At 37.2% G+C, this 14,915-nt stretch overlaps 2 protein-coding genes across 3 annotated transcripts in view; one reads left to right on the top strand and one right to left on the bottom strand.

Annotated features, from left to right (window-relative positions):
- LOC106552129 (trifunctional purine biosynthetic protein adenosine-3) overlaps positions 1-1,424 on the top strand; it is a 52,919-nt gene extending 51,495 nt beyond the window's left edge. For both annotated transcript variants that reach the window (XM_087721616.1, XM_087721615.1), the window contains exon 22: positions 236-1,424. In XM_087721616.1, the coding sequence (XP_087577742.1) occupies positions 236-433 (198 nt within the window). In that variant the 3' untranslated portion in view covers positions 434-1,424. The remainder of the gene's footprint in view (positions 1-235) is intronic.
- Positions 1,425-5,054: 3,630 nt separating this feature from the next.
- The window catches only part of LOC106546638 (trifunctional purine biosynthetic protein adenosine-3), a 30,495-nt gene continuing 20,634 nt past the window's right edge, over positions 5,055-14,915 (bottom strand). The window contains exons 16-21 of the mRNA XM_014063550.2: positions 13,303-13,506; positions 12,176-12,325; positions 10,412-10,542; positions 8,592-8,733; positions 6,254-6,369; positions 5,055-5,598 (exon numbers count right to left, since the gene is read on the bottom strand). Of these exons, the coding sequence (XP_013919025.2) occupies positions 5,371-5,598; positions 6,254-6,369; positions 8,592-8,733; positions 10,412-10,542; positions 12,176-12,325; positions 13,303-13,506 (971 nt within the window). The 3' untranslated portion in view covers positions 5,055-5,370. The remainder of the gene's footprint in view (positions 5,599-6,253; positions 6,370-8,591; positions 8,734-10,411; positions 10,543-12,175; positions 12,326-13,302; positions 13,507-14,915) is intronic.

The following is a 14,915-nucleotide window of genomic DNA, read 5'->3' as shown; positions in this document are numbered from 1 at the left end:
CAAAGTAAAACTAAACAAAACATTAAAAATGTGCATAGAAAAAAAATATACACATGGATTGTCCCTCCTAGCAGAATACTGATATATTTCAAGAATAATAGATTATCCCCTTAGATAAACATAGATATTTTATAGTTTAAGAATTAAGTTAGCCAGTCTTGCTGTATCCTTTGTTGTTGCAGATGATTTTAAATTACAGCCATCTTGCTAAAGCTTTTTATTCTTTTCTTTCCAGGAAGAAGTTGATGCTGGAGCAATAATATTTCAAGAAGCTGTTCCAGTGAAGATTGGAGACACAGAGGAAATTCTGTCGGAAAGAGTGAAGGAGGCAGAACACAAAGCCTTCCCAGCTGCTATGCAGTTAGTGGCAAGTGGAGCAGTTCAATTAGGAAGAGATGGGAAGCTATGCTGGAATTTGGAAAAGCATAACTAAAAAATATAGGGTATACAGCAACAATTCTGGTGCATATTTTTCCTTCTGCATTTGGCATGGGGCAGCAGGATTTAAAATCTTAACCAAACAACTCAGGCCAATAGATCCCAAAAATTAAAGGAATGAACTTGCTGAATTATACTCAAAATAGAACTAAATGGAGATTGGTCTAAGTGACAAGGCATTTGTGTGATTAGTCCATCCACAGTATAACTGGTGGTTATCCAAAAACTATGGGAAGAACTGCTTGCCACAAACTGCTGGTCATCTTGCCTGTCTGTAACCTATCACATAATTCTGCTTCAAGACGTCAGACTCTATGTTGAACTCAGGCCTAAGAAAGGCATCACAAAAAGAATAGGTCATAATCACAATTATGAATTAAGTATTTTAAAAGTATTAACAATAGTTCTTCCTACTAAATATTAAGGTAATTCTGAATCAAGTTCCTTCATTTTTTTTCCATAGTAATACTATCAAAAGTTTTTGTTTTGTAATCCTCTACTAAATACTCTGAAAAAAGCAGTAGCAGTATTATTTTACAAAGCAGTATCATTCAATACCAATATCTCTATGTAACTGTCCTATGTGAGAAAAAAATTTCACCCCCTTTTCTAAATACATTGTACGTGAAACATACAAATGGTACATTTTTTCCATTATAGAATCAAGCAACAATCTTTTTTCAGGTTATTTTAATCTTAACAGTTAAAATTATGAAATTTTAAATGAAAATTATTCATTTAATTTCTGTTTGAAAGTAAACATGGAATTATGAGCCTGAATAGTGTCTACTTTTTCAAAAAGTATGTTATTATTGTCTTTTAAAGTAAATAAACAATGTAGTTCCACTGAACTATATTTTTGTTACTAACTTCAACGATCAGAAGCCAGACTACATCAATTACTGTGACATTCCTTTTAGCTTTGTTTTTATATCCAAAGATTATGTGATCTCAACTCCCAATCTAATAAAAAGTTTCAAAATTCATTTTTATTTTAATGGATTTCTTTCTAATACAGGGGTCGGCAACCTGCAGCTCTGGAGCCACATGTGGCTCTTTCGTCCCTGGCTGTGGCTCCCTGCCAAATTGGATACCATCATTGGCTGGTCCCGCCCCCGCCCCCTCCAAGTCACTCCTCACCTGAGAAGGGTGGCGGATGGAGACTCGCTTCATATTCCAGAGCGGGAGCGAAATGGCCCTGTACTTGCCTCTTCTTCCGGGCCTTGCTGGTGCTGCACGCACCTCAGTCGTGCAGGGTGACATGCAACTTTCTCTCCACCCTGACACACTTGCCCAGTCTTGCTCTCGCCACCTCCATGGCCTGCTTGCTGCACTTGTAGCGCTTTCCACAGCACACTTAAATTTAGGGTGCTTCACAGTGGTGGAGATGGCATCCCCTTCTCCTGGAGCCCATTACAATGCAGAGCATCAGCCGGGCTGGGCCTGTGTCTCAGGGCAGAGAGAAAGTCACATCTCTCCCCAAGAGACTGAAGTGCACACAGCACCAACAAGGGCTGGAAGAAGAGGCAAGTACAAGGGTGCTTCGCTCCCGCTCTGGAATATGGAGCGAGTCTCCATCCACTGTCATCGTCTTTACCTTCTCAGGTGAGGAGTGACAAACCAAAAAGCCAACCCTCGCCTGTTTTTGGAAATGATTCAAGAGGGAACACACACACACACACACACACACACACACACACACACACACACACACAGAAAAGAGAGATGAGGAGGAGGGAGAAAAAGAACGAGAGAGAGAAATGAGAGAGAAGGGAGATGAGAAAGGGAGGGAGGGAGGGAGGGAGAAAGAGAGAGATGAGAGGGAGAAAGAGAGATAAGAGGGAGAGAGAGATGAGAGAGAAAAAGAGACACAGAAAGAGATACCTGTTTTCCAGATTAAAGAAAATACCAGGAGCCAGAAAACCTGGGTAGGCGTGACTGAGGGATGGTGTCATATGATTGGGTGGGAATGAGTGACATTGAGTTGGACCCATGTTTTATGGCTCCCAGTGTTTTCTGTGGGAAATGGGTCCAAATGGCTCTTTGTGTGTTTAAGGTTGCAGACTCCTGCTGTAGGCGAACAAAAGTCCTATTGGCAGAGTAGTTAAAAATAACTTGTAGCAACTGTTGATTTTTAGAGAAATCAGAAGATGATGTTTAGAAAAGCCTGATGATGAAAAACATTTATTAAACTTTTTTTGTGGCCTGAAATAAATCACAGAATTCCTATTTCAGGCCATTTAACACAAATGGCCACCTATTGTCTCTTGTGTCACTTCACAGTAATCCAGAATTTATACATTAATAGTGGAAAGTGGTTTCAACTATATACTTTTTGTTTGCCTCCAGAAGTTGTGGGTGCTCCAACACTGGAAGTTTTTAAGAAGGAATTGGACAACCATTTGTCTGAAATGGCATATAGGGTTTCCTGCCTGAGCAGGAGGTTGGACTAGAAGACCACCAAGGTCCCTTCCAACTCTGTTACTCTGTTAGTCTGCTACTCGTCTGCTACTTCCTTTTAATATGTATTGTCTTAGAGCAGTGTTTTCTGACATCAATGCATTCCAGATGCACAGACCTTCACTCTTAGAATCCTCGATGGCCAATACAAAGAGAGAATTCTAAGTCTTTGATGTCCACACATCTGAAAATTTCATGTTTTGGAAACACTGCCTTACATCCTAAGACTGAGTGCTTTACAGAGAAGTAATTGAGATCCACATTGCATACCAGTATTATATAAATCTTTATTACAGTCACTAAACAGCAAATCAAACAGTAGGCACCTTAAAAGAAAAAGCATGGAGCATAAGACGCTATGTTATTAAGGCAAAAAAACATTAACTGTAAAAATTGTGAAATGCCTAAAACCTAGAATGTTTCTAAAACATCAATAAAAGTGCTTAGAACAATTTACTACAATACAATGAATATAGGAACACAGTTGTTAGGTAAGCTCCCTGTTGGGAGAGCGAGTACGTTCAGAGAAGCATTGTTAGAGTTGTGTTGGAAAACACACAAACCAGCATACAGAGACATTGCAGTTTAAATAGGCTTTTACTTTCGTGGAAATAGAGGTATCAGAGTCCATCAAACAGTCCAAGTCATACACGGATAAGACAGTCATCAATGTCTTTCAGTTAAGGGATAATCCAAATAAAATAATCCAGTATCATATAATCAGTTCAGTACTCAAAAGTTTGCTAACGGTTGCAAAACTTACAATAGCTCACGGCACTTTCTAACAGCCAACTCAGATCAGATCAGCCCAGCATCTAACAAACACAGAGCTAACAGTCATTCTGGCTCCCTCTTATGGCCAATTTAGGAAAACAGCAACCAATCACATTTTACAGTATGTTTTAAAGAAACAGGTACAGCATTGTTACATGATTTATATATTGCCAACCCAATATATAGATTATATTCCTAACAACAGTCTAATAGAAACAATGTGACAAAATAATTAGTAACATGTTTTTAAGCCTAGAATGCATTGTTATGCAACAATGAGCTATTAAGTGAATATATATTTACTTGAGCTTGTATCAGCCTAAATATATATTGGCCAGTGACAAAATATAACAGGAAAAATAAAACCTTGAAATTATGACACTTCAAGAATGGGTAGGTTGGCCTTTAAGGTGTCAGAAGTCTCTTTGGTATATATACTTTCCAAAGATATCCTTTAGTAAACATTCTATGGGCCGAGTCTCTCTATGCCTGCTGCTCTTGCACTACTTCTTTGAGGTTTCTCTATACTCTGGCTTGTGTCAGCTGCGATTGTGAAACTTTTTTATGCTAATCTTAATTTGATTAAGCATCTGAACTCCATTTTACAATGAGACACAGGCCTAAAACGTGCTGTTTAGCAAGCTTTCTATCCTTTCTATCTCTTCTATGGAAAAGCAGGACAGCCAGGCAATTAAATTTCTGAATAGATAGAACTCCTCCCTTGCCTTAAAGTTAAATGAGTGGGATTAACTTTTGTTTTTTAGAATTCTATCCAGGATCAGCAACATGGTATTGGGGAAAGAAAAACAAGAAAGACCACTCCATGTCAAAAATTTTCCTGTGTTTAAGAAGGAAGTGTGGAAGTCCAAATATCTTAAAATTGCCAAGTTTGAAAAACATCATTTCTCTTTGCTATTTGATTCTTAATCACATTTCTCTTTGCTGTTTGTTTCTTAATAAGCAGCAAACACTACTTCAGTATAGATGGCCTTGGCATTTGCTGCCACTGTTTCCTCAGCCAAGAATGTAGGAGCAAGATTGAAAGAAAGAAATGCCTTTTCTATTAATTGAAATGACACAAGGGTAGCCTAATCCGTAGTTAATCTGCAGCAATTGAGCCCTAGATTACAAACTCCTAAATCAAAACGTTCAGGCCAACATGACTAAAGTTGGGGAGAGTTTTGATTTAGGAGCGTGTAATCCAGAGCTCAATTGCTGCAGATTAACTACGGATTACAAAGATTAGGCTACCCTTGTGCCATTTCAATTAACAGAAAGGGGAAGGCATTTCTTTCTTTCAATCTTGCTCCGATATTCTTGGTTGAGAAAATAGTGGCAGCAAATGCCAGGGCCATCTATAACTGTTTCATCTCCTAGGCTGACCTTTTGGTGATGCTCAGTGGGAGAAAGTCTCTGACAATTATGGTTTAGTTATTGCAATGAAAATAGATAGAAAAGAAGCCCAAGGTCAGTGTCTAAGGCAGCTATTTGCCTTTAGAAAGAGGAGCTATTTGAAACTCACATTTTGCCCATGCCTTTTCTCACTCCAGGGAGCCACGGCTGATTCTAATGCTCTGGTTTATGCAAGGATAAAGGAAAAAGTGACTATAAAAGGAAGTGACAGACTGAAACCAAAATTCAATTTAGAACATCAACCACTGTCATTCATCACTATGTGAAACCGCTGCTACAAAAGCATTAACAATCCTGCCTTTCCTTTTGGCAGCTCAGCTCCTGTCTTTCTCTTTTCCAGTAGGTTTTTCCATCTCCTCCTAACTGCACCATTCCACTGGCAACCAGTTGCAGAGCCATGGGAAAGACATGGTCCTCGGCTTCTTTGATCTTTGCATATAAGGTCTCCTGGGTATCTTCTACCTTTACACATGCCGGCTCTTGTACAATTATTGCTTCAGGACTGGTCTCCTCCTGAAAGAAAGAGAAGGAAAAATCCCTTATCTGGAAAATTATCTACCAAGATTAACGTGAAAGTGAAATAGCTAAAAACAGAGCAGTATCACTGAAACTTACTTTAATTATACAAACAATAGAAATGTTCACTAGGATATGAGACAATGAATTAACAGAACATTTAGAAATGGGACAGGATATTTAAAAGGATATTTTATTTAGATAGTGCATGAAGAATTTTGCTAAGCATGAAATCAAGACAATATTCCTCTTTCAATATTTATAAAGTAGCCAGAGCAAAATACTACCTTCCATATTAACAAGTGTAGGTGGAATTATAGTCCAATACACCTGAAGAACATTTGATTATAGATAGTTGCATCAATGGTAGATGCTACAAAATTAATTACCAAACACATTAAATATGGACATAGGAGGTATAACTTAATTTGGAATATTTGATTCCTTCACCCAAAGGTAAAGGAATAACAATATTCTATAGTCTCAATTTGTACAAAAGGATTTCCCAAATCTTGATAGATATTACAAATTTGTTAATGAAGTTGCAGTAAGCAGCAGAGAAGTCATACTAGTAGTGAATATAATAATTGTTACCTACCAATATATAGAACACAAAAATATGTTTATTGCCAATCCTGAAAAACACACTTACAAGTACAAAATGCACAATACAGCCCACAATTTTGTCTGTAGATGGATGTGCTTGATTATAGCTGTTTCTTCTCTTACTTAATGGTGAAACTGATGGATAAGTTCCCAGCATCTTCCCTACAATTAATAATCATATTGGGAATTATCAAATGATATGGAAAGATGCAAACAAATAATTAATGTAAACTTATTGTTTGAGATTACACATCTAAGACGTAATGCTTAGTAGAAAGGGTTGTCTTATATATGCCAAACTTTGAGCAGTAAATATTTCTTCACAGTAGTAATGAGGAATAACAGCAATAGCAATAGCAGTCAGATTTATATACTGCTACGTTCTGCTTTACTGCACTCTCTGAGCGGTTTACAAATGTTAGCATTTTGCTCCCAACAATCTGGCTCTTCATTTTACTGATTTCTGAAGGATAAAAAGCTGATTCAACCTTGAACCTGTCAGGATTGAACTCCAGACTGTGGGCAGAGTTAGCCTGCAATACTGTTTTCTATCCACAGCAACACCACAGCTCAATAAATATGCCAAATTCAAATCCCCAAGCAGATAATCTGCCCGAAGTCCCCTCTTTGTTTATTTTTTAAATGTTTAAATTTTAGTTTAAAAGTCATATAAAATATACTGGCAAATTGGCCTACTCTAGCACATCTATAACCCTATATAATGCAGAAATATGGTGGAGCAGATTTGGATATAGAGGCAGAAATGGGATGCTATGTGATTGGGGCAAAAGGTGGTGAATGTATCTTTGAGAGAAGGGATGTTCCTGGACTGTTTAAAAAAGGGTGATCCAACCTCTCCTCAAGGAGCCATCACCAGATACAACCACGCTGAATAATTTCTGCCTGTCTCCAACAGTTCCTTTACAGGAAAACTTGTTGAGAAGGTGTTGGCTGTTGCTTGAAAATGCTCTGGATGAGGCAGATTATCTGGATCCTCGCAGGCAGCTTTCAGACCTGGGCATTGTACAAAGATGACACTGATCACACTTGATGATCTGGGGTGGGAGGGGGGCTGAAGTGATATATTCAATCTGGTCCGTCTTGATATCTCAGCATCCTTCAATACTATCAGTTACAGTATCCTTCTGGATTGATTAAGGGATTGGGGGGTGCAAGACAAGAATGCTATGGTGATTTTTCTTTTTTATCTGGGGCTAATTCTTGTCAATTTGATGGGTGGGATGATGAGAGATCTAGCCCAAGGTCTTTAGGGTATCTTAGGATATAATTCTCCCTACACTCCTATTTAATTTCTACATGAGACCAATAAGGGAGGTCATCTGTCAGCACAGAATGAGATATCATCAGTATGTTGATGATATTGCTCAGCTGTGCATCTCATCCCTGAGCCACCCAAGTGATGCCATTGATGTTCTGTTCCACTATGTGGCATCTTTAGAGATCTGAATGGAGAACAAGCTTAAACCGAACCCACACAAAACCAAGTGGATGTGGATTTTTAGACCACCTGGCTCTGGAAGCTTTCCATTTTTTTTCTGAAAGGGGTTACACTGTCCTAAACAGACTCAGTAAGCAATTTGGAGCTCCTCCTAGATTCTTGGTTCCTGCTTGGGGAGCAGATGGCAGCAGTGGTTCATCTGCAGAGCATTTGCAGTGTTCTACCTTGTGTGCCAATTGGGGACATGATCCTTAATGCCTTAGTCACCTTGCTATTGGATTGTTGTAATGCACTGTACTTGGGGCTGCCCTTGATATCCATTTGAAAGCTTAAAGTGGCACAAAACACAGCCATAGAGATGTTTATGGGAATATTTCAGTATGCATATACCACCTCTTCTTCTTTGTCAAGATCTGAAAGGTTGGCATACACTGGATTCTGTTGTTTAAGCAATATCATTTTGCAGGATCCAGGAGAAATGCCTTCTCTATTGCTGGCCTTTGCCTTTGGAACAGCGTCTCCCCAATTTTGTTGGCCCCCAACCCTGCATGCCCTTTGAAAAGTACTAGCGACCTGTCTCTTTCTCCAGGCACTGAACCTGCTGAATGAATTTTCTTGAAACTTTATGTCCTCTCATCCAAAATTGGCCACATGGAGGCTCCTGGGAGGGGTGAGATGGGAGAGGTTGGGTGGGCGGGGCCAGCCGGGGTGGGATTTGGAGATTGTTTGAACCAGCCATAAGATTAGCTAAATTATTTGTTTTTCTCTACTTGTTTATTATATTGTTTTGCATGAATCTACTGCTTTTTATTGATGAGATATTTTACTCTGAGGCATGTGTGGATTCAATAGCTTTATAAAATAAATAAACAAATAAGTATAAATCCATTACTATTAACAACAATATTTCATCTAACTTGCTTACCATACCATTTCCTAAGGAAGTTACTGGACAAAATTCTTATAAATCCTGATAGACAAATCAATTCAATAGAGAATTCTTCAAGGACACTATCAATTGTGCCTTCATATTCTGATCTGCTTCCATACAATTTATGATCAATTACCTGCAATAGTTAAGAGGAAATTAAAGAGGGCAAAACCTTCTAAACAACCCATCTATAGGTGAACACTGAAAGCAATTCTCTCAATTTATTGAACTTTGAAGATGCTTAATAATACTAATCATGGACATCAGTCTTGGAACAGTTATCTCCACCCCCATTACTGCAATGTATTTCTATTCTTAGAAGTATAGTGTAGTGCCATATTTTTCACTTCACTTGTTTGTCTGTTTGTTTCTTTTCCTGCTATCTATTTGAACTTGGGACTTCTCACAATGTGGAAAAACTGACACAAAGCTAAGTAGATGAATCTTCTACTAGCATCTAACAGCACCTTGCAAAGACCCAGACATACCCTGAGGAGAATTTGTTGGCAATTGGCACAAGGACAAATTTATGGTCAAAACAAAGTAAAATTGAAAATACAAGTTGGAGACATTTGATTTTGGGGGGGGGGGGCTTTGGTATAAACCATGCAGAAGATACTATGCTCCATTTTATCAGCTGGGGATGGCATTTACTGCTCTGGAGGAGTCTCTGACAGCACAATGGACATCGATTTGAGTAATATTTCCCTCATATTTATTTTTGTGCTTTAAATCTTGTGAGTAAGCGATTGTTGCATTGAGTGCATTCTCTAGTTGGGGTTATCTACCGTACATACTAATAAAACTCACATTCCTGTAACCTTTAACTTGATAAACAATGCCTCAATGACAATAATTTTTTAATCAAGATATCACAAATGGACTAATTTAGATAATAGGTCAAAAATCTGGGAACCATGACTCCTCTAGAACTGAAATTTGGCAAGTTTGGAAATATTTATATGACATAAAATTATCATAGTTTTGTATTTGTTTATAACAGATATTATTTCCTGTGCTAATATTTGACCGTCAGCTATTTTCAAGAGAGATATATCTCTGAATCTATTCCAACTTTTCCAGTGAAGGCAGTACATGAGAACTTCTGTCACTGTTGAAGGCAATATACCTGAAAGGATGATCAAGTAGGTCACAGATTATCTAATTGTCTCTAAATATTAAAAGAGGTTAGTGCCTCTTGGCTTAGCTGGCTACCACTCCAAGACACACTTAGGCTGTAGTGATGTAACCTTTACTGAATGTATGTGAAGGCACTGTGAGTGTTTTGCTAGTAGGTTAGGATGTATTCAAATAAATATTAGATTCTATCTTAATGTGGAACTATATATACCAGCAGTTCTCAACCTGCGGGTCAGGACCTCTTTGGGGGTCGAACGACCCTTTCACAGGGGTCACCTAAGACTATCAGAAAACACATATTTTCGATGGTCTTAGGAACCAAGACACCAATTTGATGGTTGGGGGTCACCACAACATGAGGAACTGTATTAAAGGGTTACGGCATTGGGTAGGTTGAGAACCACTGATATATACATTACTGAATTGGGTTATGTGGGGTCTTTTTATCTGTGAAGCATCCAAAGTCATAAATGTAATTTTTTTATAAGACACGTTACAATAAGAAACATATGATTTAATGACAAAAGCAACCTGAAAGCCATATTTCAAAAAAAGCAAAAAATACCATGACATAAGACTTAAATAAATCAGATAGCTATAAAGCTTCCTTGCATATTACAGCCTGAAAGTTGGGTTGTTTTCTTAGGTGAATGAAAACAATAGAATGTACTTACTCTGGTTGGGATCCCAGCCAGGGTTGCATTCCTTAGTTCTTCCACCCCAGATCTGTTGGCAATTACTAGGACTACCTCAGAGCAACTTGCAGGTTCTTTTGCATATGCCAGGAGTGCTGAAAGGCTTGTACCTCAAAAGAAAAGAAAAGAAAATAGAAAATGCATCAAAAACCCATCCTAAAATGCTCAAAATGACATTTTCTTGAGACAAGCAAAAGAAATGCTACATTAATAATGCAGAAACTGTTTATTCATTCATTTATTTAACACATATATAACCACTCCACTTATGACCAACTCCAGATAACTCACACTTAAAATAAGACATAAAATCATATTAAAACTATCAAACAGATTATAACATTAAAAACAGCAAAGACCTGACACCATGTCAAACCTCTAATGGGCAATTATCTGATCTTATCTCAATGCTTTGGAAAAAAGCCAGTTCTTCAAAGCTTTACAGAAGGCTCAGAGGATGGAGGCCTGCAAAATTTCAAGGGCAGAGAGTTCCAGAGGGCTGGGTGACTGGGTCTGCCATGGAAAGGGCATGCTTCCTAATTCCCATCAAATGGCAATATTTACGTAGTAAATGGGACCAAGTCCTTGATGTTCTCTGAGCTGTTTTCTTGCAAACATTTCATTACCCAAACTAGGTTACATCATCAGTGTTAGCATCATGTAGCAGTGATGATGTTACCTTGTTTGGGTAATGAAACATCTGCAAGAAAACAACTAAGCTCAGAGAGCACCAAGGATCTCTCATTCAATCCTGAGCTACAAATAGTCTCCTTTATTGAGACTAGGAATGTGTCCCCACCCTATCTCACCTAATAAGAGTGGCAGAGGCCTTTAGGGAAAGGCGATCCCACAGATAACTTGGCCCTGTGCCATATGATATAATAATTATATCCAGTAATAGTAATACTAATAGTAGTATTATTAATAATTATATCTATTAATAGTAATACTAATGATAATATTATTACCACAGTGTATATTTGGGGGCTCAGAACAAGAAAGACTTATTTTGATATTCAGACAGAAAATATAGGTTCATATTTTCCTTCCTTTTATTATGAAAGGTTTCTTGATCATTTAATAGCTTGAAGCCTATGACTAAAAAATTATCATCTGAAAATGTTTAAAAACAGCAAAGCACAGCATAGCATTCAAATGATTATTTTAATAGTGTTTCCTTTCTGTCTTGCTTGCCCATATTAAATTTAGAAATCAACTGAAGCATGTTTTTCATCTCAGACCTACCCATTTTGAGAAAACTCCATTGATCTTATTGATTAAGTTTACTATTCATGGATTTGAGTAAGTGAGCTTAATTGAGTTCATTGGGATGTACTGCAAGGTAGTATTGCGTCCACAGGCAGCTTAAGAAACTGAAGGTTTCAAATTCTGTTCATTTATACCAATCCAAGGTGAAAGAGCTTTCCTGTTATGGCATAGTGCCATCTTGCTTTCTTTAGGAATTTTATTTCTGAAATGTGAAGATCCTTCCAAGTTACTCGAAATTGCTGAAACTGCTATTAAAGATATTCAATGGATTTGAAAACTGGTTTAATGGAAATTTGGGGTAATGGAAGTTAATTTCCAATCTGATCCAAAGCTTAACTACTAAAAATGTGATAAGTTTAAGAAAGTAGTTTCAAGCGGATATGAAAAGTATACACAAGAAACTTCAACTATAAGACATGGTATGCATCAAACATATGTGATATCAGCAACCATAGAAAATAATTGTATAGTTACCTGTTCCAGAAATAAGAACAGCTACTTTAACTTTATGCTTTCTGTGTATGATATGAGGTTGATTGTCTGCATTTGAAACCTCCTTCAAAAATGGCCATTTATTTTGTAGCAGCATTTCAGAGAGATTCTTGATTTCCACCCGGGGATACCCTGAAGAAGCATATGCTTAAAATATAGTAACTACAAGCATCACATTCAGAATTAAGTTAAATTTGGCTTTTTCCAAACATTTTGAACTAATTACTGAAGGGATAACCTTATCTGTAATTATACTATCAAATAGAAATCTCTATTCCTAAACTGATATTCTATATTTTTATTCACAGAATTGAATAAAGCTACTCATTAGTAAAGTGTTCTGCACAACATTGTTCTCACTAAGACCAGTGTTATCATTACATAGACAGGGATAGGAAACTTTAACATCTTCTGAAGTTTAATTCTAAAGGAACCTGAGTTAGAATGGTGAATGTCTAGAGAATATGAGAATTGTAACCCAAGACATCAGGAGATCAACAGGTTGCATAAAACAAGTTACCAAATATCCATAAAAGCTAGGCCACAATTTACACAACCTTAGAGAAGATACAAAAATCAGTTTGTCTATTCTGACTTGAGTACTTCCTAATTAGTTTATATACTATAATACTGGAGAAAGGTTTTGTGTGTATTTTGAGAATCCATTTAAGAAGATAATGCACATTTGTGCTTCTCATAATGAATACGGCAACTGAAACAAAGACTTGAAATTCTTGTTCTTGTGTCTATATAGATAGAAGTAAAATTATAACAGGGCATGAAATTACTAAGAATAACTTTGAGATGAATATGAACTTGTATTTATCTTTCTTCTTGAACTGGAGCTAAATGTTGATCTACACAGTATTTATTAAAACAAACTCAGTACTGTATAATGTACCTACTTGAAAAACTATAATGTGAATTTGAAATAGTTTTGGTTCTTAAATTAGTCATAACTATTTTCTGAAATCTGATGGATTTTCATAGGTATCTCATAAATTCTGATGTAGCTGCAGAAACCTAACACAGATTTTTTTTAAACCAAGAAGAATTATTTCCACACTTTAATTGTTCTTAAACATGCTTAGTCAATTAAGTACAGTAACCTGCAGTTCGGTGAACAACTTTTCCAATCACCCATGCGTCCTCATGTTTCTGGACATCCTTCAGAACCTTCTCGGCAGCTTCTCTTTGGACTACTAAAACAGCACCAATCCCACAGTTGAATATTTGCCCCATCTCCTCTTCTGAAAGGTTTCCTTCCTCTTGGAGCCAAGAGAAAACTGATGGAATCTTCCACTTATGGGTATCTAAAAAGCAGATGATTTGTAAAGCACAACCCAGTTCTTACACAGCAGCATGAATATAGATTATAGGTGCTTTTTCAAGAAGCAACTGGATTTTCTGGCCCGAAAGTTCAGTTGCCTCTTGAAAAAGCACCTTTGGGACAACCATAACCTGGATGACTGAGAATCTCCATAGACATTATATTCTGTTCCCTTTAATATCACAACCCAGATTAATCCTATGATTTACAAGGAGGAAAAAAGAAAAGAAACATACAAGCAGCTGAGAATATGGTTCAGAGAAATGTGATTGGAGACTCCAGGATCAAAATGAATGATCTGGTCCTTTGATCTCCAGTATGGTCTAAGGCATGGGTCGTCAACCTGGTCCCCACCGCCCACTAGTGGGCGTTTCGGGATTCCAAGTGGGCGGTAGGGACTTCGGAGGTTAAAACCTCGTTTTGAGTGAGTGGACAGGCACGAGCACACACATCAATACCAACGTGTGTGTGCACGCAAACAAGCAAACACTTGGGAAGAGGAAGGGGAGGAGTGGAAACTGAGAGCAGGGATAGGCAGAAGCGGAGCAGAGCAGTTGCAAAATAGGAGAAAGAAAAGTTATAGGCAGGAGAGAATTGTTGTTGGCTAATAATAATAAGTGGGCTAACTAGCTCAGCCTTACTTTTGTACATTGCCCTAAGGAAGGTAAAAAAAAGGAGATAAAAAGGAAAAGATTAAAAAAATTAACAAAAAGGGAAGAAAAATAGAGAAAAGGGGATAAAATAAAGGAGGAGAGTAAGCAGTGTTTAGTGTGGCTCATAAATTAAGTTTTGTTATCTTATAAAATAAAAGAAAGAAATAAGTAAAGGAAGGAGAAGGAGAAAATAAAAAAGGGAAAAAGAGATCCTTGATATAGTGAAATACTATAAGAAAGGTAAAGAAGAAGAAGGCAGGAAAAGGATTTTTTTTTTAATGGTGACAATAAAAATTGGCACCTAATACAGTGTTCCTTACGTTGATATCGAACCAGATATCAAATATTTAGCCTTGCAGCATCAGCCTCAAAGATCTCATTAATCACTAGTAAAGCTAATTTCAATTTACTTTATTGTTTTCTAATTAAACTTTATAAAGTTAAAAACATTATAAACATGCATAAAGTAGAAATAAAAAAATAAATGTATGTACATTTCTTTTTTTAAAAACACCCTCCTTTCTAAAAAATATTCCGCACTTGTGCAAAAACTGGTGGGCGGTAAGGAAATGTTTCCATCAAGAAAGATCCATTAGTGGGCCGTAGGTAGAAAAAGGTTGACCACTACTGGTCTAAGGTGTCATAGATGTTTTCTTGCGGTTCGCCAGAATCTATGCTCCAATTATCATTTTTTGTTTACATATTTAAATCATTTTTTTGAAAAAGGGAAATAAATATG

Source organism: Thamnophis sirtalis, unplaced genomic scaffold, assembly GCF_051295495.1.
Source record: "Thamnophis sirtalis isolate CommonGarterSnake01/CBP01778 unplaced genomic scaffold, rThaSir2_p1.2 scaffold_8, whole genome shotgun sequence".
NCBI lineage: Eukaryota > Metazoa > Chordata > Lepidosauria > Squamata > Natricidae > Thamnophis > Thamnophis sirtalis.
Note: the sequence above shows the minus strand (reverse complement) of the source record. Positions and strands in the feature narration are given on the sequence as shown.